The 22,776-nt window shown below is 49.0% G+C and overlaps 1 protein-coding gene across 13 annotated transcripts in view; it reads right to left on the bottom strand.

Moving 5' to 3' along the window:
* The window catches only part of KANSL3 (KAT8 regulatory NSL complex subunit 3), a 76,849-nt gene that overhangs the window by 48,379 nt on the left and 5,694 nt on the right, over window positions 1-22,776 (bottom strand). For 10 of the 13 annotated variants that reach the window (XR_013635058.1, XM_073325077.2, XM_073325082.2 and 7 more), the window contains exons 3-15: window positions 21,422-21,592; window positions 18,840-18,930; window positions 18,338-18,523; window positions 14,823-14,954; window positions 13,961-14,077; window positions 13,256-13,357; window positions 13,067-13,138; window positions 11,182-11,256; window positions 9,963-10,120; window positions 8,012-8,075; window positions 6,628-6,828; window positions 3,081-3,237; window positions 2-79 (exon numbers count right to left, since the gene is read on the bottom strand). Coding sequence is in view for 12 of the 13 variants with exons in the window: in XM_073325077.2 (XP_073181178.1) it covers window positions 2-79; window positions 3,081-3,237; window positions 6,628-6,828; window positions 8,012-8,075; window positions 9,963-10,120; window positions 11,182-11,256; window positions 13,067-13,138; window positions 13,256-13,357; window positions 13,961-14,077; window positions 14,823-14,954; window positions 18,338-18,523; window positions 18,840-18,930; window positions 21,422-21,592 (1,604 nt within the window). In the remaining variant the exon portion in view is untranslated. Of the gene's footprint in view, window position 1; window positions 80-3,080; window positions 3,238-6,627; window positions 6,829-8,011; window positions 8,076-9,962; window positions 10,121-11,181; window positions 11,257-13,066; window positions 13,139-13,255; window positions 13,358-13,960; window positions 14,078-14,822; window positions 14,955-18,337; window positions 18,524-18,839; window positions 18,931-20,062; window positions 20,211-21,421; window positions 21,593-22,776 lie in introns of those variants that run through there. The other 3 variants (XM_073325074.1, XM_073325073.2, XM_073325072.2) reach the window with 3 other exon arrangements.

Here is a 22,776-nt window from a genome sequence, read left to right on the forward strand (position 1 = left end):
CCAAAGAGACATGAAGAGGTGCCAGGAGGAAGAGCTTTCCTCACCAGCATGTTTTGTTTCAGAAAAGCAGCAAACTGAGCTGAAATGAATCAGAGAGAATTACAGTATCACAGCTGGCTTTCACGGGGGGTGGGGGGAGAGACAGACAACAGGCAGGGGGCAGGCAGCTCTGCAGCCACCACTCACTCCCTGGACCCACAGCTGACTTTCACCGGTGGGGGCAGGCAGCTCTGAAGACACCACTCATCCCCTAGGACCCACAGCTGGCCAGCGGGGAGCTCTGCAGACACCACTCACCCCCTAGGACCCACAGCCGGCCAGCGGGGAGCTCTGCAGACACCACTCACCCCCTAGGACCCACAGCCGGCCAGCGGGGAGCTCTGCAAACACCACTCACCCCCTAGGACCCACAGCCGGCCAGCGGGGAGCTCTGCAGACACCACTCACCCCCTAGGACCCACAGCCGGCCAGCGGGGAGCTCTGCAAACACCACTCACCCCCTAGGACCCACAGCCGGCCAGCGGGGAGCTCTGCAGACACTCACCCCCTAGGACCCACAGCCGGCCAGCGGGGAGCTCTGCAGACACCACTCACTCCCCTGGACCCACAGCTGGACAGCAGGGAGCTCTGCCGACACCATTCACCCCCTAGGACCCACAGCTAGCCAGCAGGGAGCTGTGCAGACACCACTCACTCCCTAGGACCCACAGCCGGCCAGCGGGGAGCTCTGCACACACAACTTACTCCCCGGGACCCACAACAGGCCAGCGGGGAGCTCTGCAGACACCACTCACTCCCCTGGGACCAGCTGGGCAGCGGGGAGCTCTGCAGACACCACTCACTCCCCTGGGACCCACAGCTGGGCAGCAGGGAGCTCTGCCGACACCACTCACTCCCCTGGGACCCACAGCTGGGCAGCAGGGAGCTCTGCCGACACCACTCACTCCCCTGGGACCCACAGCTGGCCAGCAGGGAGCTCTGCCGACACCACTCACTCCTCTGGACCCACAGCTGGGCAGCGGGGAGCTCTGCCGACACCACTCACTCCTCTGGACCCACAGCTGGGCAGCGGGGAGCTCTGCAGACACCACTCACTCCCTGGGACCCACAGCCAGCCAGCGGGGAGCTCTGCAGACACCACTCACTCCCCTGGGACCAGCTGGGCAGCGGGGAGCTCTGCAGACACCACTCACTCTGACAGATGGAAGTACAGCTCCGTGATGCAACCTCATGGCATTTGGAGACACCCCTGACTCATCCCCCAAACTGCAATGCATCACACCCGCCTGAGAAGGGGCAACAGGTCTGGAGACATCCCTCTCCCTCCCCCTCCCAGAGCACTACCAAACTACACAGCATCCTTCCCACAGCCCCCTAACTGTCCCCTGATGACCGCCTCCAGGGAGCACGAGCAGGCTTGTGATGCTGGGCTCCGCCCCATGTCTGATATTGGAGCTGTCCACACAGACACCCTAGACCTAGTCACACTGGCCATCTCTGTGCTGAAATGCTGGCAATGACTGGAAAGCAGTAACTAGTACATACAAACATTCATTGCCACAACGCTTCCGTGAACCCTCCCTCTGGACTGTCTTTACACTGCAGAAGTGTCTGCAATGATACTAACCACAGAGCCTTCTCCTGCTCAGTTCCCTTCATATACTCGCCAGGAACTTGCTCCTATAGATAAAACATAGGCCAGAGCAGACTTCAACGGTTCTTGCATTGCTCTACTATGCGCAAGACCTGGGCTCAAGTTCCAGTCTGCAACCTACTGTGAATCAGAGAAAGAACTAGCTGGAGCACAGGGCAATGCTCACGGGGAACTGGCAGGCCTGTTCAGATCTGTCCTGAGCAAAGGAAGCAAGAAAGATTGGAGACGGGAGAACTACTTCCTAATTATCATAGAATCATAGCAGATTCGGATTGGAAGAGACCTCAGGAGGTCACCTAGTCCAATCCCCTGCTCAAAGCAGGACCAACCCCAACTAAATCAATAGTGTTTGCCAGGAGGGGTTTTCTATGGCCCATCCATGACAAAGTATTATCCACAGGTTCCAGAGGAAAACATACCTCCTGCTCCACGGAGAGACAATGCGGGGGAGGTAATGTCTTTTACTGGACTGACGTCTGTTGGTGACAGAGACGAGCTTTCAAACTTATACGGCGCTCTTGTTCTGTGTAGCTCGAAAGCTCGTCTCTCGCACCAACAGAAGCCATTCAATAACAGATATTATCTCACTCACCTGGTCCTTCTAATATCCTGGGATCAACATGGCTACCACAACCCTGCCTGCACCAGACAGAGCCCTGCCTGTCAGACCTTTCCCCGCACGACTGAAGGTTCATCCCAAGATCTAATCAGCATCCCACAGGACAAAAAACACAGCTCCGGTTAGCCTTTCCTTCTTGGTGGCTGGCCCTCCCCTGCATTCTAGACCAGGGGTAGTCAAATTATTTTTTGTCAAGGTACAGGAACGGTCCAGATGCCAGAAAAACAACAATGATAAGAAGTAAATAAAGAGATTTGGGGGTCCATTCAAAAGCATCTGGCGGTCTGGATTTGGCCACAATCCACCTATTGACTACCCCTGCGCTAGACCCTCATCTTCATCCCGGCTCAGTGGCCTTACCCACCCCGACCACCCTTTACTCCCTAGAAAATCTTCACTGATACAAACCACCAGCCCATCAGGTGCCCCAAAACGGATGTGCCCACACCCACTGGGCCGACATTCTACAACTGCACGATGATTTGGCCACCAAGACAGGCAAAGACCCTTCCCAGTCTGGGCAATAGCAAAGCAAAGGCCTGTAAGTGACTCACCCTCCTATGCCAGAGAGGCTACCATTTCCTGCCCAGAGTCAGCTCCCATATGCCACTACTTAGGAGTGACAGTGCATGGGGTCTGAGCTGTGGGGACACCGCCCCATCTGAATGTCACATGACCAAAGGAAGGTTGCAGACTTAGAATAATCCTGCAGGGCAAAGTAAGAGTATAGCTGGACAGTGACACCCGCAAGGGGCTGTACCGGGGTAATGAGGAGGAAGCGAGTGGAGCGAGCTGCTGGGGCGTTACCTTGTGCCTGCTTGTGTGTCAGGACCCCGTCTGTTCTCTGCACATGTCTCTTCAGCAGCTGGGTGGCACCCATCTGGCTGGACTTCTGGACAGATGATACAGCAGCCATTTTGGTTTTGGGACTCGAGGTGGGGCTACTGGAGACACTGGACAGATCCTGCCCAAACAAGAAGAGAAGCCCCATGCAGTCAGATTTCCATGGCAGGATGCAGCAATGGGTTAATCATAATGCTTGGTATAGCAATTAATTTACATCTCCGCAGATCGGTAGTTCCCACTTGACCCTCACAACCCCCAATGACCAAGCTTGATATCACCATCCCTGTTTTACAGATGGGCATGGAGGACAGGTAACCTGCCCCCAGTCACACCAGGAGTCAGTATCCGAGCCAGGATTAGCATTCAGGAATTGCAGCCTCCCCGCCCTGCACTCCAACCCCCAGCCCAGGCCCCTCTCCCCCCACACTCCGATCCACAGCCCAGGCAACCCTCCCCACCCAAGCCCAGGCAAATCCCCCCCGCCCCCCCGCACTCCGACCCCTAGCCCAGGCACTCCGACGCTTATATACCACTGCTAGAAGTCTAAATAACAAGATAGGTGAACTAGAATGCCTCCTATTAAACGAGGATATTGATGTAACAGGCAACACAGAAACTTGGTGGAATGAGGATAATCAGTGGGACACAGTAATACCAAGGTACAAAATCTATCAGAAGAACAGAACAGGTCGTGCTGGTGAGGGAGGGGCACTGTATGTGACAGAAAGCAAAAATTCAGTAATAACAAGGAATTTCAACTAGCCCCATACTGACCAGGTACACGTCACCTCAGGACGGGATGCACAGATGAAGTTTCTAGACACGATAAATGGCTGCTTCTTGGAGCAGCTGGTCCTGGAACCCACCAGAGGAGAGGCAATTCTTGATTTAGTTCTAAGTGGAGCACAGGATCTGGTCCAAAAGGTGATCTACCTGAACTGCTTAGTAATAGTGACCATAACATAATAAAATTTAACATCCCTGTTGGGGGGAGGAGGGGAAGGAACCCACCACAGCAGCCCACCACGGTTAGCATTTAATTTAAAAAAGAGGAACTACACTCAAATGAAGAAGTTAGTTAAACAGAAATTAAAAGGTAAAGTGCAAAAAGTGAAATCCCTGCAAGCTGCATGGAAACTTTTTAAAGACACCATAATAGAGGCTCAACTTAAATGTACACCCCAAATTAAAAAACACGGTAAGAGAACCAACAAAGTGCCACCGTGGCTAAACAACAAAGTAAAAGAAGCAGTGAGAGGGAAAAAGGCATCCTTTAAATGTGGAAGTTAAATCCTAGTGAAGAAAATAGAAAGGAGCATAAACTCTGGCAAGTGAAGTGTAAAAATACAATGAGGAAGGCCAAAAAGGAATATGAAGAACAGCTAATCAAAGACTCAAAGCAACAGAAAAAAATTTCTTAAGTACATCGGAAGCAGGAAGCCTGCTAAACAACCAGTGGGGCCACTGGACGATCGAGATGCTAAAGGAGCACTCAAGGACAATAAGGCCACTGCAGAAAAACTAAATGAATTCTTTGCATCAGTCTTCATGGCTGAGGACGTGAGGGAGATTCCCAAACCTGAGCCATTCTTTTTAGGTGACAAATCTGAGGAACTGTCCCAGACTGAGGTGTCAATAGAGGAGGTTTTGGAATAAACTGATAAACTAAACAGTAATAAGTCACCAGGACCAGATGGTATCACCCAAAAGTTCGGAAGGAACTCAAATGTGAAATTGCAAAACTACTAACTGTGGTATGCGACCTATCATTTAAATCAACTTCTGTACTAAATGACCGGAGGGTAGTTAATGTAACACCATTTTTAAAAAAGGCTCCAGAGACGATCCCAGCAATTACAGGCCGGTAAGTCTGACTTCAGCATTGGGCAAATTGGTTGAAACTATAATAAAGAAAAGAATTATCGGACACACAGATGAACACAATTTGTTGGGGAAGAGTCAATATGGTTTTTGTAAAGGGAAATCATGCCTCACCAATCTACTAGAGTTCTTTAAGGGGATCAGCAAGCATGTGGACCAAGGGGATCCAGTGAATACAGTGTACTTAGATTTTCAGAAAGCCTTTCACAAGGTCCCTCACCAAAGGCTCTCAAGCAAAGTGAGCTGTCATGGTATAAGAGGGAAGGTCCTCTCATGGATTCGTAATTGGTTAAAAGATAGGAAACAAAGGGTAGGAATAAATGGTCGGTTTTCAGAACGGAGAGAGGTAAATAGTGGTTCCCCCAGGCATCTGTACTGGGACCAGTCCTATTCAACACACTCATAAATTATCTGGAAAAAGGAGTAAACAGTGAGGTGGCAAAATTTGCAGATGATACAAAACTACTCAAGACAGTTAAATCCCAGGCAGACTGCGAAGAGCTGCAAAAGGATCTCACAAAACTGGGTGACTGGGCAACAAAATGGCAGATGAAATTCAATGTTGATAATACAAAGAAAACATAATCCCAATTATACATATAAAATGATGGGGTCTAAATTAGATGTTACCACTCAAGAAAGAGATCTTGGAGTCATTGTGGACAGTTATCTGAAAACATCCACTCAATGTGCAGCAGCCGTTAAAAAAGCGAACAGAATGTTGGGATTCATTAAGAAAGGGATAGATAACAAGACAGAAAATATCATATTGCCTCTCTTTCAATCCATGGTATGCCCGCATCTGGAATATTGCATGCAGATCTGATCCCCCCTTTTCAAAAAAGATATACTGGAATTGGAAAAGATAAAGAAAAGGGCAACAAAAATGATTAGGGGGACGGAACAGCTTCCGTTATGAGGAGAGATTCAAAAGACTGGGATTATTCATCTTGGAAAAGAGGCGACTAAGGGGGGATATGATGGAGGTCTATAAAATCATGACGGGTGTGGAGAAAGTAGATAGGGAAGTGTTATTTACTCCTTCTCATAACACAAGAACTAGGGTCACCAAAGGAAATTAATAGGCAGCAGGTTTAAAACACAGAAAAAGAAGTATTTCTTCACACAACCCACAGTCAACCTGTGGAACTCCTTGACAGAGAATATTGTGAAGGCCAAGACTATAACAGAGTTAAAAAAGGAACTGGATAAGCTCGTGGATGGACAGGGATGGTGTCCCTAGCCTCTGTTTGCCAGAAGCTGGGAACGGGTGACAGGGGATGGATCACTTGATGATTACCTGTTCTGTTCATTCCCTCTTGGGCACCTGGCATTGGCCACTGTCGGAAGACAGGACATGGGCTAGATGGACCTTTGGTCTGACCTACTATGGCCGTTCGTATGTTCTTAAGCTTTGCAGGAAACCTTAAAATGCAACTCATCTATTTTGGAAGACCCATTTGCCACCATGTGAGCAGCTGACACCTTCATATGCACACCTCTCCCCCCATATAAACATCATCCCTGTGCTCTCACAGCCTGGCTCATCAGTGCAAAAACAGCCCACAGGATGGTCATTCAAACACAGGCCTTCCCCAGCTCCACATGCCAGAGGGCCAGTCCCTACCTCTGAGCCAGAAGGTGAGGCCGGCACTTTGGCTGCCGGGGAGGTTGGACTGCTGGTTCTTTCTGGCAAGTCGAACGACAGGTCCCTCCTGGTCAAGTCACGTGGTTTCTTCTTTTTCTCGGCATCGAGGTCCCTGGGGTCGGAGCCTGAATGGCTGTCCGCGCGGGTGAGGACTCCGGTCAGGAAGTCAGCTATTTCATCCTACACAGGGGTCAGACTCCTCTTAACAACTAGCCTCCAGTTTGCCTAGAAGCAGCTTCCAGTTACTGCCCTGCTAGGGTGCAGGGAATTTAGCTTAACAGTCTAAAGAAATAAATACTACGATTCCAGAAACAGAGAATAGCCAGGGTTGCACTGGATTCTACTCCACTCAGATCTTCCCAGCGAGGAGTCGTAACCCAGCTACACTGCCCAAGACAAGAAGAATTTAGCTATTTTTAATGTTAGTAGGTATCGTGTTAACGCTTGATCTCGGTGGCTCTCTGGGAACAGGAGGGGAGTATGCTGCTCTCCGTAGCACAAAAGGAAGAACCAGAAACACCTGCTTCCCCAGGCCAGACATCTGCATCAGGACATCTCCTTTATGGCCCATAATCTAGGAACAGCCACCCCAGCAGACAGGGCCTCTTGAAAACTGCTGCTGGGGGATTCGTGTGCATAGTACCGTCAGCAGAGACACTAAAGTAGCATCAAAGCTGTCTGGGCCACAAGTGAAATGAATGTGGACGCCATGAACTAGTTCTAGAGGTTTCTATCCTCCCCCCAGCTTCCTCCTCCACAAGCATAAGACCAGTCCATGCTTCAGCAGGGTGTTGTGTTTCAGAGAAGCCCATGACTGGAAGAGCTAGTGTGATGCCAACCTCAGAACTAGGCACTGATGGGGGCAAATAGGCTAGCACAGGAGGCTGGGCTTGTGCTAAATTGCCACAAGAGAAATTCTAGCACCAGGTAACCCAGAGAGCTGCTCACTGCGGAGTCAAGGCACTTAACGCAACAAGAGCATGAGTCTTGGTGAATCTAGGACTCTAAATGGAGCTGTTCTGCCTTCTACCCATTCAGCCGCTGACATCACCAGGATATCTGAGCCCCTCTGCTGGAAGTTGGAACCTGTGACTTGGAACACACATGAACCAAGAGGGAAATATGAAGGACTATGGAAGCAATGAAGGACTATGGCCCTGATAGCACCCAAAAGGGCTAACATGTCAGGACTACTAAGTTCACCTCGAGGGCACTGGACAGCTATGCTGTCAAAGACTTCCCTTGCCCACCCACCCCTGCCCAGTCAATCTAGGCAGCAGCCCTGGAGCGTGTGCTCATGGAGATGACCAGGAAGTCACGCTATGGAGGGGAAACGGCGCTGAAAGATCTTTTTGCTCGTTACCTGGATGCATCTGTCCACCATGCTCTGGGTCAGGCCTTCCGCCTTCTTTTTGGCTTTGCTTATCCTATTTAAAAAGGTGGGCGAGTCAATAGATGTTCATTCCTCCCCCCTTTCCCCTGCCCCCACCGAGCTGTGGACAACATTCTTAGCTTGAAAGCCGATAATCAAATGAGGTTTGCTGTGTTACTGAGATTCCACCAATAGGAAGCAGGAACTAATCAGCTCAAAGTGTGCTTAATTCAAGGGCTCCATCTGCTGGACATGATATGCCAAGTAGCGCTGGGTGAAATTCAGATGACAGTGACTAGAAAAGGAATGAGACTATCGCCTGGTGGGAAGGGCACACACCTGGGAGGTGCGAGACTCAAGTTCATATCCCTGCTCCAATGACTATTTAACTATTTATAACAAGTGGAACAGCTTCAACCAGGAGAGATTGAGAAAACCCTACACCAGCCTATCCAATAGCCCAGTGGCTAAGGTGCTCTTCTGCAATGTGGGAGACCCAAGTTCAAACCCCTTCTCCCCATGGGACACACACACCCCAGGAGGACCGTAACCACTGGGTTCAAGGTTATAAGGGATCAGCTGCCCTTCCTCCCCCAGTCTGTGAATCTAGTCCTCCTTGGCTTTTATCAAAATGCCTGAAATCAAAAAAGTTGGATTGAAGCAAAACATGTAGCTTTGACATGAAAATTTTTCAACTTTTTAATTCAATGAAAATTTCCAAACAAAAAACTGGTTTTGCTTCCACCCAAAATGAATTTCTTTTTCCAATGTTTTGGATTTGCCAGTGAACTAAAAACTCCATTATTCACCCAGCTCTAATGCTGAGCACCTGGTAATCCCATTGGCTTCGAAGGGAAATGTCTTGGCAGCTCTGAAACTCAGGCCCAAAGCTTCGTCAGAAGGGCTACATGCGCCTTCTCCCTTTGAGCTGCATTTTCAACGCTGCTAGTCACTAATTTTGCATTTCACTCCCCTCCCCAGGTTTCTGATCACTCCTATTATATGCTCGTAGTTACATGTAACTGGCATGACAGCACCTGCATAATTTGGCCACCAGGCCTGATTCTCCGCTCACGTTCATTTTATAGCAGTACAGCTCCATTGATTTCAATGGGGTTACTCAAGATTTACACCAGTGTGATTGGAGCAGGTGGCCCATGGCTTCCTGCCAGTCCCATAGCACCCTTTCTCCTGCTGACCACCTCCCAAAGGAGTGCCCTTTAGGATATTGCAAACAGCCAAAATCTACCTCCAAGAGCAGAGCCGAGAATGATTTGGAAAAGGAAAGTCTATAAAACTCAGGCTCTCTGGCCTTACACAAAGGGGATAATCGCTGCACCCAGGACTTTCAACTTGTCAGCGGAAAGGAATGCTGTCAGTCGGCTGCAGTCCATCACCCCACACGCACCCATCAGCCTCGCATGACAAATGCTCGTGTTAGCAAAAGGCAAAGCCTGTCAGCCCTGGAGAACTGAGTTTGCCATTTGCCCATGGAACAGACAGAGCCTGGATGGCAGGAACAGCACAAGTTTCCCGCACACCCTGCCCTGCCCGCCTGCCTCCACCTTGATCTGGAAAAGGACGACTTTTGGCTCCAAAGGGGACAGTCCATTCTCTATGGCCAACTCAAGCTGTGACTGCTACAGTGTGTGCCACCTGTGACATGGACACGTGACCACTAAGAGCTGGGCCACGTCTTACCAACTCATTCCACACAGCTGGTTTGATGGCAATAAGTTTCTCCTCCCCCCAGCCTGGGCCTGATTTAACGTGACTACCCAGAAATAAAAGGCTCTTTATCCGGTTAGCCATCCAGTCCCCATCTAATTTCAGAATGAAGTCCTAGAATCCTCATGCGTGGCCCATGGGCCTGACCAGACATCGCTCAACGCTTCTGGGAGACGGCATCCCAACAGCATGGAACTATGTCGCAGAGCCATACCTCAGATTGTCATCAGCTCCTCCCACCACCACCAGGCTGTTATCAGCTCGGATTTTCTCTCTGAAATCTTCCATAGCTTCAGCATTGCACTGCAAAGAATTCTGACCAACCACAAAGAGAACTGGCGTCTTCATGTCCAGCAGGGGGTCATCCACATCCTGCAGAAGCATGGGACAACGAGACAAGCTAAAATTGAAGGACAGAGGGGCCATTGGGCGATAGAATATGAAGGCCCGGGACCTAACAACCTTTATGGGGCAAGTTAATACATTTATACTAGAGGCACTGAGCCAGAAACTCAACTGATCTAAATCGGTGTCATTCCACTGACTTACACCAGCTGACACTGAGCCACTATCAGGACAGCCACTCTCGCTGCATTTCCCCCCATCACTGCAGTAGCTACCCAAATGCCATGCTAGATCGACTAACATGATGAAGTGAGCTGTAAGTCACGAAAGCTCAGGCTCAAATAAATTGGTTAGTCTCTAAGGTGCCACAAGTCCTCCTGTTCTTTTTGGGAATACAGACGAACACGGCTGCTACTCTGACACCTAACCTGCAAGAGTAAGTTGCAGGCCTGTACCATTCAGTCTCATGACTTTCCAGGTTATGCCCCAAAGGGGATATTCCCAGTGGGAAAATGTGGCCCTGAACAAGGCTTTGGTACAGAACTGTCCCCTGTATGGAACTCACTGCCTTCTATATGGAGGCAATACAGTGCCAGGGCCTACTCTTATCACACAGCCCCCAAAGCTAGTCAGCTGAGTGGCACCAGGGTCCCAAGGTCACTCCTGAATCAGTCTCAGACAGGCCAGCTAACAAAGGAGCACATCAGGTCACCAGATAAGTCTGCCTAAATTGGCATTCTTGTTGCTGGGTGCAAAGCAAGGTGAGATCTGCAACTGTTTCTGGAGTGGGGCCTGTCACAGGCACACAACTCTGCTGTCACACCAAGGATGCAGTCAAACCCTTAAGCTCCTTCCCTACCAGACTGCCCCACCATAATTCACTGCCCAGAGCCCGGATTGTTGGGACATGGCTCTCCATCACCCCAAACGCTAGATGGGCTCAGACACACTTGAAAATACTTGCAGGTGAAAATCAAACTTCAGACCCTTGCTCTTCTGGTTGGACTTTAAAACAAGTTCACAGATCCAGTGGCCTGGTTAACTAACCAATCCCGTCTTTTGAACTCTGACCACTGCTTTGGGCTTACCCCTCTGGGCCCATCCACTGTGAGCAGAGGGAATCCAAGGCACACAACTGCGGTGACGTACTCCACCACTGAGACCTAGAGAGACCAGCAAGACAGCATCATTACCCAGAGCCCTCCCAGAACAATCCCGCTCAGCGTCAACATAGTTCGCAGAGCCCTGGCTGCTGGGCTCCCGCCATTGCACACACCTGGCTTTGACAATACCTCCCTCTAACAAAGATCTCAAACTCCTCATTTGCCTGTGCCCAAAAAGATGGAGACTGCAACACAGGACCTCAGAATTGGAGGGAAAGGAGAGAAGCCCGCTCAGGGCTGTGGCGGAGAGAGGCGACCCCTCCCCACCGGACCCAGCACAGACCTGCCCCAGACTTGCCATGGCCGGGGGAGAGGGGCCCCTCCCTTGGCCCGGCCCAGGCCCGCCGGAGCTGCCACAGCCTGGGAGAGGCACCTCTCCCCCTGCCCCGAGCTGCTGCGGCAAGAAGGCTGGGGGGAGTCCTCTCTCCCCACAGCAGCCACGGGGCAGCCTGCACCCCTAAACCCCTCATCCCTGGCCCCACCCCAGAGCCCACACCCCAAACCTCTCATCCCCAACCCTGATGTGGTGTCGCACATCACCTCCATATTGGTGCACATAAAATTCATTCCGCACATGGACGTAAAAAATAAGGGAATACTGGGGCTGTGTATTGACAACAGGCAGACCACCAGTAAAGGACAGACTTTTAATCATTGAGTCACACATAATCCTAGATAACGCCAAACATCAGCTCACACGAAGCTGGGGAACCAACTAATACAAGGCTTTACTTGGTGTGATTGCCAAATAGCAAGCTTCTTTCTATCACCCTGAAGTTAGATTCTTCCTGAGCTGCCTCTCCCTCCCTACGACCTGGATCTCCAAGCAGCTTGGAACCCATCATGCCACCCTCAGGTTCCACGCCCTGGAACTATATTAATACTTTCTTTATCAAATCTTTTGTTTTTAAAAAAATGTTCCCTTTATTTTTTCAGTTTACATTTCTAACACAGCACTGTTCCGGCGTTTTTGTGTCTGTGCTGCTGCCTGATTGTGTACCTCCGGTTCCAAACGAAGTGCGTGGTTGACCGGTCAGTTCATGACTCTGAGGTTCTCCTGTACTTTACCCCACCCCCTTCTTGGTATTCTAGTGCTCATGCGGAGATCACAAGAGGAACGGAAAGCACAGTTATTCACTCTGGGAGGACCCTCTTCTCCTTTGCCTGTGCTCCTGGAATACAGAACCTCCCTTGAAGATACCGCGCCTGATTCCCATAGCTCACTTTTGCCTGGATGTAAGTGCAAACTGAACTCCAAGGGGCGGTACAACAGGGCAGAATCAGGCCATCTGTCTCATTGAGTGCTTCATGTTCTCGAAGAAAAGTGGGTCCTTTAACTCCAATACCCTGACAGAGTGACATATCTGGACCAGTCCGATATACTCACTGGGCTGCAACCATGTATCAAACCCCTACACTGGCATCTCCAACTCCACTCCTACCCATTGCCCTAGTTTGCCTTATCCAGTTCCCCACCGGCCACATCCACCTCAACTGCCACTAATCAACTTAACTTGCTCATCACCACTTGAACATTCAGTAACAAGGAGTGGTGAGGCAGGTGATCGGCCACACAAGTGCCTTTGGTCTGGTAATACAAGAGCCAGGGAATATCAGGGTTCCTCGCTGTTTTATAAGTAGCTTGGACACACCTTAGGGCCACACTGTTCAGTTACCACCTGTGCCCAATCCAGCATGGGGCCGAGCGCTGGGAGGGCACTTGCGAATCAGAGCCAATCCAGGTGACCTTTATTCAAGAGGTACAGTGTAAAGTGGCCTCTGATAGGATGCAAGACAAGAAGTTACTTACGTGACAGGCCACCAAGGCTCCTGTGTTCCATCCAATCAGGATGATCGGCTTGTGGGTGAAATGGTTGTGAATCTGGCCGAGACAGAAGAGGAAGTGAGAGGAAAGGCAACAGTACAGTGCAGGCATGGTGACGGTCATGGGTGTTAGAGGCATACGTTACAGGCCCACCTAGGCTGCCCATACACTTACCTCCAGCACTTTGCCTCTGACTGCACCAATCATGTGTTCAAGACACTGCAACACTCCCACCCCGCTACCATTATTCAGCAGGTGGGTGGCAACAGGGATCACCTGGAACACAAGCCGCAAAGAGAGCACCGTATAAATCACAGCAGTTCCACTGTGAAGCAATATGTCCTGATGACCATTCATATGGATGCACTGACAGGGGGTGAACACACAGAGTCAGGACTCAGGGGTTTACGGTCATTCCCCTACCAACCCACCCCACTTGCTTCTGGCTTTTCTCCTAGAGTGCTCATGCAGTCAATGCACAAGGAAGGCTTCGAGCAGCACTTCACCCAGGCAGAAGACAGGCTACCAGACACCAAATAACCCCTTTCCCCTGACCTGTTTATACTGGAGAATCCCAACCACACGGTCTTCAATCCACTCAATTGGGCAATCCCTGAAGCAGAATCATGTGCTAGGACAGTAGGTCTCCTGCTATGGCCCATGGCCGCAGAGGTGTGGAGAGCCCTGCCTGGAAGACCAAGCAGTGCGCGTCTGAGGGGAGCTGCTCCAGGGGAGGACCTAGCTGTTGGGTGTTTGACAGCAGTTGCAGGATCACAGAAGCCAGCTGAACAGCAGTTACACTGCCCCTAAATGCCCCTGAAGAGCTGCTAGTACGAACCTCAGCCCCTCCTCCCTTCAAAAACATGCCGAGTTACAAACCTTTCCCAGGCAGGAGAGCTGCGACTGCCAGAACCGGTGCCGGCGAGAGGTGGGGAACATAGAACTGGAGGGTCCGGAAGACGCAATCAGGATGAGAGGAGAACCAGGCAACTTGCTCTACAAAATTCAACGCAATAGAAAGATAAGACAAACCGCTTCCTTTCCCCGAGACCTGCCCGCTCCCCCGCATCCTTGACAGGCCCAGGCATGGTCCCAGGACAAGCCTGCGAAGCGTACCAGTCAAGCCACACCTCCCCCCACGCTGCTCTGAGCAAAGGACTCGGACATCTGCACCAGCACAGGACACACAGAGGGGTTTGTCAGGCTGAGCTACTGAAAAGCCGTGTGCAAGTTAAGATGGCAGATCATTTGAACCAGAGCTGCTACAGAGCCCAACCATGCACTCGAGTCACAGGTGCCGAGAACAGGACATGGCCAGCAGTACTTAGGAGTACCAGTGATGATCTCGGAGCAACCCTTGCTAAACAACCAAACACAGCTAGGGATGATAGACAAAGGACAAGCCCAGCCCAGGCCTCCTAGAACAGGGGCCAAACAGCATCCCCAAGGCACAGACTGAAGGGAAAACTAGACCCCCTGCCTTGCTCATCTCAGAGAGAAAAGGCAGTATGGATTTCTCCAAGGACTGGGTCTGAAGGAGAAGAAAGAGTGCACTTTGAAGACAGGACGTAGAGATGGTGTCGGGGTAGAGACACCATGACAGAGACCATGATGCTGAGCATACAAGAGAGACCTGGACGGAGAAGCACAGAGAGAGGACTGGGGAGAGCGAACAGATTCGGGCACCAATCAGACACTGAGCTGAGCCCCTCCCTCCTTGCAAGCCCAGGGATGTACTCACAGGTTTATTATGTGACAAGACACCCACAGCTGGGTCCCATGGTCTCTTCAGGAGGAGGGAGAGAGCCTCAGCCCCTGCTGCCCCTGTCTTTGTGGTGGACGAGAGCAGCATCCTGTCAATCAGGGTGGGGATCTGAAACCAAAGGCCAGACCATGGCTGAAGAAACTAATTAACCACACACCTGATATCCTATGATTTCACTGGGCAGGTCAATGTCTATACCAGAGCATGGGAAATTCAGTTAGCTTTTCCCCAGCAACGGGAGAATGCACACCTGGCACTCCCCTGCCACACACACTATGGGGTACGAGTCCAGGGGCTAGTACTTGGGTTTTTCACTGCTGTGGAGGCCCAGAGCAGCACAGCTGGGAGTGCACAGGCCACAGCTCAGCAGGAGCTGTCTTCAGACACAGGTCCAGCCAAGTTACCCTTTGGGGAATATTTGCTCGCAGACCATTACTGATGGACTACAGACTTTGCATTTTTGCACATCAAGGAACTTGCTGACTCAGGACACTGGAATTTAGTTGGAGAAAATGAGACCTTTAGAGCACAGAAATTGACCAGTAAATGTTCCCTCCTCAGGGCACTAGGTAAGGACAACACATCAGTGAACAGAGGTGTCACTACTGATTCCAACACCTTTTGTTAGCAGAGACTCATTCCGCAGATACTGCATGAGCACGAAGAAGTGTCAACCCACCAGAAGGGAGAGTCTGTATTTGATATATCTGCACGCTTTTGTCTCAGCGTGCAACCTTCACCCCCAAACAGCTCCACTGGCTCTCCTTCATTGCAGGATCCAGTTAAATAAATGACCTCTTTGTAGTTAAAACACTGCATGCATTTCTCCAGCCTCCTGACCAGACCTTGGCCGATTTCTGCCCTCTCTGCTCCCTCCACTCAACTAGCACTGAGCTCTCCTTTAGTCCCTTCACAGCACCGCATCGCCGCTGCCACGAAAGCCTTCTCCTTTGCGCCTCCTGCCATCCGGTGGAACAATCTCCCTCTACTTCACAGACTCTCCGTTTTAGCAAGGGCTGTCGATTAATCGCAGTTAACCCAAGCAATTAATGTAAAACAAATTAATTAGCTTAAAAAAATCAGTCATCATTAATCACAGTTTTATTCGCACTGAAACACTAATAAAATACCAACTGAAATTTATTACAACTATCTTGGGTGTTTTTCTGAATTTTCAAGTATATTGATTTCAGTTACAACACACAATGCAAAGTGCTCACTTTATATTTTGTTTGATTAAAAATATTTGCACTGTAAAAACGGTAAGAAAAATAGTAGTGTTCGGTTCACCCCATACAAGTACTGTAGTGCAATCTCTATCGTGAAAATGCAACTTGCACATGTAGAATTTTTTTTTAACATAACTGCTCTCAAAAATAAAACAATGTAAAACTTTAGAGCCTACAAGTCCACTCAGTCCTACTTCTTATTCAGCCAATCGCTAAGACAAACGACTTTGTTTACATTTGCAGGAGATAATGCTTCCTGCTTCTTATTTACATCACCTGAAGGTGAGAACAGGCGTTTGTATGGCACTGTTGTAGCTGGGGTTGCAAGGTATTTACGTGCCAGATATGCTAACCCAGGGTTCTCAAACTTCATTGCACTGCGACCCCCTTCTGACAACAAAAATTACTACACGACTCCAGGAGGGAGGCCTCGGGTGGGGGGCCAAAGCCTGAATACCGGGGGGCCAAAGCCCAAGGGCTTCAGCCCCTGGCAGGGGGCCTATAACCTGAGCCCTGTTGCCAGAGCTGAAGCCCTTGGGCTTTGGCTCCAGGACTCAGTAAGTCTAAGCCAGCCCTGGTGACCCCATTAAAAAGGGGTCGCAACCCACTTTAGGGTCCCGACCCAGTTTGAGAACCGCTGTGCTAAGCATTTGTATGCCCCTTCATGCTTCGACTTGTAGATTGCACCCTCTTTTTTACAGTGCAAATATTTGTAATAAAAAATAATAATTAGGGCTGTCAATCAATTGCAGTTAACGCATACGATTAACTCAAAACAAATTAACGCTTTTTTTTTTTTAAACAAATGTTAACTGCACACCTGGGCCATCCTCGGGGGGGCGTCAGTGCGTGCCTCGGGGCAGGGGTGCCCCCCTACTGCCACCCTGCTCCATTGCTCCCCCAACACACACTTCCCTCACAACACCAAAAATATTTCAATAAGTGATATTCTATTACTGCTTAACAATGCGATTAAAACTGCGATTAATCGCAACTGTGCTTTTAAATTGTTTGACGGCCCTAATCTTAGCTGATCTCTCTGCTGTAAATGGCTTTTTCAAACCTGCTCATCCTTTTGCACCTCTAATATTTATCGTATTTAACCATTTGGGGAGTTAGTTTGTACGACGGATGCTATGCAAAAGTACAGCTGTATTGTACCAATTCACCCTGCCTTCATAGGATGGGAACGTTGTACTGAAAGTGCTTATCCAAACAAATAAAACACACAATTCTACTTGAATTGAGAGAAAAAGATCAATTAATGAAGTTTTAGTAAAACACAACATTCCTGTAGCACCTTTCCTCAAAGTCTTCTCTGTTTGCCGAGAACACTTAACGCGGCACATGCCTCTTGCATACAAAGCATAAAAGAAGGTACTGAATATTACTGCTACAAACACGATCACCCCCACCTTGCTCTGCTCTCATGATTTTCAATCCATAGATCTCAAGCACTTTCCAAACTAGCTTAGTATCATTACTCCCATTTTATGTATGGGGAAACTGGGGCACAGAGGTGTGAGGAGACTTGGCCAAAGATATCCAACAGACCAGTGGCAGAGCAAGGGAAACAGCCCAGGTCCCCTGGTTCCTAGCACAGCACCTCCTAAGTCCCCTGTATTTCTCTGAATCACTTCCATAAAAGTTTAGAAACTCATGTTACAATAACTCTCATCCCAGGAGCTCCAGGGGCTTTACAAACTTAATTGTTTACAACCTGCCTGTAAAGTATTATTCCTCTTTTACAAAATCTATCTATCTACGATAACCGAGCACCCCTCATGCTATGCTGTATTTATTCTCCCAGCCCCTTCTGTGGCAGGGCAGAGCTGCTATCCCCATTGTACAGACGGGAACTGAGGCACACAGAAAATAAGGGATTTGCCTGGGTCACACAGGAAGCCTGTGGCAGAGCAAAGAGCTGACCCAGCCTCTCCCAAGTCCCAGGCTAGTGGCCTCTCCTTTCCTCACTCTCTTGATAGGACAACCAAGGCAGAGAGAGGCAAAGTGACATGCTGAAGATCACCTAGTACTGCCACAGAAAAACTAGGAGTCCTCCCTCCTAATCCTCAAGGCAAAAGCTCCCCAGGATAGCACAGTGGGGAAAAGGGACGGAGAACGGAGCAAAGAAGCTACTTTTCCCCCAGTCACCCAGAAAGGAGATCAATGTCCCCTCAGCTTCCCCCAAACAAACCGTTTGAAGAGAAAGTGGTATTAAGTGAAAGCAAAGTACATTCCAGAACTCATTGTGTTTATCACCTTTCCCTTAAGTGTCTGCAGAGCATCCAGGTAAGCAGCCAACATAGGTAAACTGAGAGTCTCCACCAGCGTGGTGTGAAGCCACTGGATCAGCTTGGTGTCCCAGTTCACACTGGCCAGAGCTTGGCGGACCCGCCGGGCGCACTTGTCCACTGCTATCCTCCTCAGCACTGGCTCATTGCAAGCCTAAAAACAAGGGGGGCAGACCACATGGGCGTAAGGAAAGTGAGTGTGCCAGGACCATACAGAATCCACCAGGGCAAAATTCGCTGCTACAGCCTCTGTTCCTCTGGCAAGTGAGCATGGGCCAATCCTTCTCTCACTGAAGACCACATTCTAATCCATACCAAAGCCATAAACGTGCTCACAGTGGAGGTTACAAGAGCTGAGGATCCAGAATGTGCTACGTTTCATGGCCGCTGCCAGGAAGGATTGGGTGCATAAGGAGGCAACAAAGCTGCTGCAGCTTGAAGGAGAGGGAATGGGGGAAGAAAGATCTTACCCCTTCATTGGCCAAGCGGGCCAGCCTGTCAGACTGCAGGGCTTTAAGGATTTTATTAAATAGCTTGTTCTGGGCCATCGTCCAACCCGACCTGAAAGGAAATCCAAGAGGGTAGTTTAGATAGGATATAAAGAGTTTAGTTCAACATTACGTTTTTTCACTCCTAACTCTTAAAACGAAGCAGTGAGGGTGCAGGTAGGTAAGACCGTGCAGCTGATCTATCAGCGTGTAGCACCCAGGAGTTAATGGCTCCCACTCCTGCGCTCAGATCCCATGCCTCACGATCAATAATTATCGTCTCTACACTGTCTTATGGCTTTGGCTACATATATGATCTGGGCAATGCAGACTGAGAAAATACCAACCACCTTACATGAAAGCCACCCACGCATCTATCATCAGAGGATGTCCAGATAGTCACGCTCAAGTCTCGTGGATGATCAGGAGCTGCAAGTGTCATCTTTGTCTTTACAGGCAGATTTCCCTGGGTTTGCAATGAGGATCTCACTCAGTGCTGTGGGGATTTTTCTGTGACTCTGGGAGGTTAGTTTACATTTACCAGAATTTTGTTTCTAAAATTTAAGATTATAATGAATATAAAGTTCACCCAGCGAGTCAGTGGTAAGCCAGGAACAGGCTAGGGCTATGTCTACACTACACAGCCTACATCAGCATCGCCCCAAGGGCATACACAGCACACACCAACAGAAAGAGGTTTTCTGCTGGCCCAGGAACACCACCTCCCCAAATGACATTAGCGATGGTAACGGAAGCCCTCTGTCATTGGCATAGCTGCATTTCCACTGGGGTTTTGTTGGCACAGCTGTGTCACTAGTGAGTTTGTTTTTTCACACCACTAACCAACACAGACCTGGGACTCAGAAGACCTGAATTCAATTCTCAGCTCTGTCACAGATTTCCTGTGTGATCTTGGCCAACACACATGCGGTGCCTCAGCTCCTTGTTGCTCCTCTGTCTCACAAGAGGCACTCAGACATTACACAACAGGGGACAAAAGCCCACAGATAGATGGGTGACCTGCATTCTAGACGATTTCTAACCCCATTCCTTAGACAAAAAAATCACCTTTCCTTCCTAATAAACAAAGCACTCAGGCAGAAAAAGCATTTTCAAACAATGTTTTAAGAAGAAACACAGTTACTAGCTCCAGGCTGCAATTCAAATTACACATGCAGATGCAAAACTGATGTACAGTATCTTACACAGAACAGAAGAGTGTCTGCTTCAGACTACAGACAGTCTTCATAAGTTCTGAAGAGAAAGGCCTCTGTAAAGGAGACTGATGGCTAGCACATATAGAGAGGCAACTGAAAGCTCTTCCTAGGAATATTTTGCTTGATTGAAGACTGACTGAGGAAAAAAGGGAAGGGACCAATGTGAACTCTCATGCAAGTGAAAAACAAGCAGCATCTGATCCAGTTGTACTTGTGTGCAAAATTCAGGGCAAACATGATACATTACATTTAGAAAGCCACAAGAATTAACAGGGCTCATAGTGGGGGAAAAGGACAGAAAATCCATTTATTTAGACTGGTAACTAGAGTCTCAGGAAGTGGCTAGACTATGAGCAACTGCAGCCTATCTTCAGATGTTGACTTCAGAGGCTCATATGTCATTGTAAAATTAACAGCTGGATAACACATTCCTTTGAATACCTGTGCAATGAAATTAGTTCCTTTATAAACTGTGGAACTTTCACTTAAGTCTCAAATTACTGGGAATTCTGGCAAATATATTTCTAGAAATCTGAACATAAGAATACTAAAGAAAAAATAAAGCCCAGAAGGATGTGAAAAGTCACCTAAAGTGGAACAGTGCATGTCTAGACACATTAAAACAAATAACAAAACCAAACCAAGGCCCTCATCCTGCAAAACACTCACTGCCAAACACTGCATACATACAATCCCAATGCAAAAACGAGAAAAGGTCTGCTGTCCAATGCACATTACAGAATAAACTAACCCTAGGTTTATGATCTACCCATTTTGTATCGCACAAGACAACATTACAGATCAGTGATTGGTTTTACATGAGAATGCAAGTCAGCTTAATGTCGACAAATTAATAACGCTTTGTCCTTTTATAGCTTTTTTTTGCATCAGGACTTCAAAACACTCTACAAACATTAATTCTCCCAGGCAAACACAGAACCCAGAGACAGCATGGACCAGTAGCTAGGGCATGGACAGAGTCAGGAGACTCTTCCTAGCTCTGCCACTGACCTGCTATGGGAACCTGGGCAAAGTCATTTCACCTCTGCCTCAGTTTCCCCTCCCACCCTTTGTATTGACTGCAGACTCCTCTGGGTAGGGACCCTTTCTTATCTGTATGCACAGTGCCTGGCACTATGGAGTCCCAATCTCGGCTCAGGCTCTCTACGCTAGCATAATACAACCAACAAGAGGATTCCTGAATCCCAAACTTCCGCTGGGACCACTAGATCCCTGCCTCTACATACTACCATTTCCAAGTTGCTTATTTTGTTCCTCTTCCCAGCTAACAGCCTCTCAGTAAGCACTGCCGCACAGAAACCCCCCACAGCATCCCAGCCACGCTACCTGTTCATGTGTTCCTCCCAGTCATCGGGCGGAGGAGGAGCATCGGCATCCGTACGGGCAAAGATGACGTGGCGCTCACACTCGTTCATCACACTGCGCGCTTTCTGGTTGTCGTAGAGGGGGACAGGCGTGGGTGTGACAGTCTCCACGTCGATGGGGACATCCACCTCACTGAAAGGAGAGCTGGGATTTCAGAGAACAGGATCCTGCCGTATCACAGCAGACTCAGAGCAGCTGGTTTCTCAACACAAAACAGGAACTGGAAACACACTGCAGCGGGTTACAGGTACCTGCCTGGCAAGATGGAACCGAGACAGCACACCTGTGCCCACCTGTCTGAAAGCACAAGGCTCCTTCAAGCTTATTTCATCCTCAGATATCGGACCATGACTAAGAGACAGCCTTTGAAGCTGCTGTCACTGGAGCAGAAGGTGGAATCGCGCTGTTTTTCATTGTATTTGTAACAGTGTTCTGCACCACACTGTCTTGGGGCCAGGCTACGCTACAAAATGAAATGTCATCTAACAACATGGTTGTCTCCTGACAAGGTTACTTGCAGCCTGTAGTGCCGATGAGCCCTGAATCAGGTTTTAACCATGTCTCCCAACCCACTCCAGTCATAGGCACAGATCCTGTAGCACACGCCTGTGCGTCTGCATGACGTTCCAGTGAACTCAGCAGGACGCCATACACGCAGTGGTCCATGCTTGGAGATTTCCTAGCCCCATGGGGCCTTCAATGGTTCAAGGTGGTAGCAGTTTGGTAACATGGGTCAAATATAGTTTAAGAACATAAGTACAGGTATACTGGATCAGACCAAAGGTCCCCTTAACCCAATATCCTGTCTTCCAATGGCATCCAGTGCCAAATGGTTCAAAGAGAATGAACAGAAAGGGCAATTTATCGAAGGATCCATCCCCTGTCGTCCATTCCCAGCTTCTGGCAGTCAGGAGTTTAGGGACACCCAGAGCATAGGATTGCATTCCTGACTATCTTGGCTAATAGTCATTAATGGACCTAACCTTCACAAACTAATCTAATTCTTTTTCGGATTCAGATACATTTTTGGCTTTCACAGAATCCCCTGACAATGAGTTCCGCAGGTGAACTGTGCGTTGGGGGAAGAAGTACTTCCTTTTGTTTGTTTTAAACCTCTTGCCTATTGATTTCATTAGATGACCTCTAGTTTTTGTGTTACGAGAAAGTATAAACACTTCTCTATTCACTTTCTCCACACCATTCTTGATTTTATAGACCTCTATTGTATCCCCTCTCCCCTTTATCATCTCTTTTCTAAGATGAACCATCCCAGTCTTTTGAATCTCTCCTCATATGGAAGCCGTTCCATACCCCTA

This window comes from Lepidochelys kempii, chromosome 26 (assembly GCF_965140285.1).
Source record: "Lepidochelys kempii isolate rLepKem1 chromosome 26, rLepKem1.hap1, whole genome shotgun sequence".
Lineage (NCBI taxonomy): Eukaryota > Metazoa > Chordata > Testudines > Cheloniidae > Lepidochelys > Lepidochelys kempii.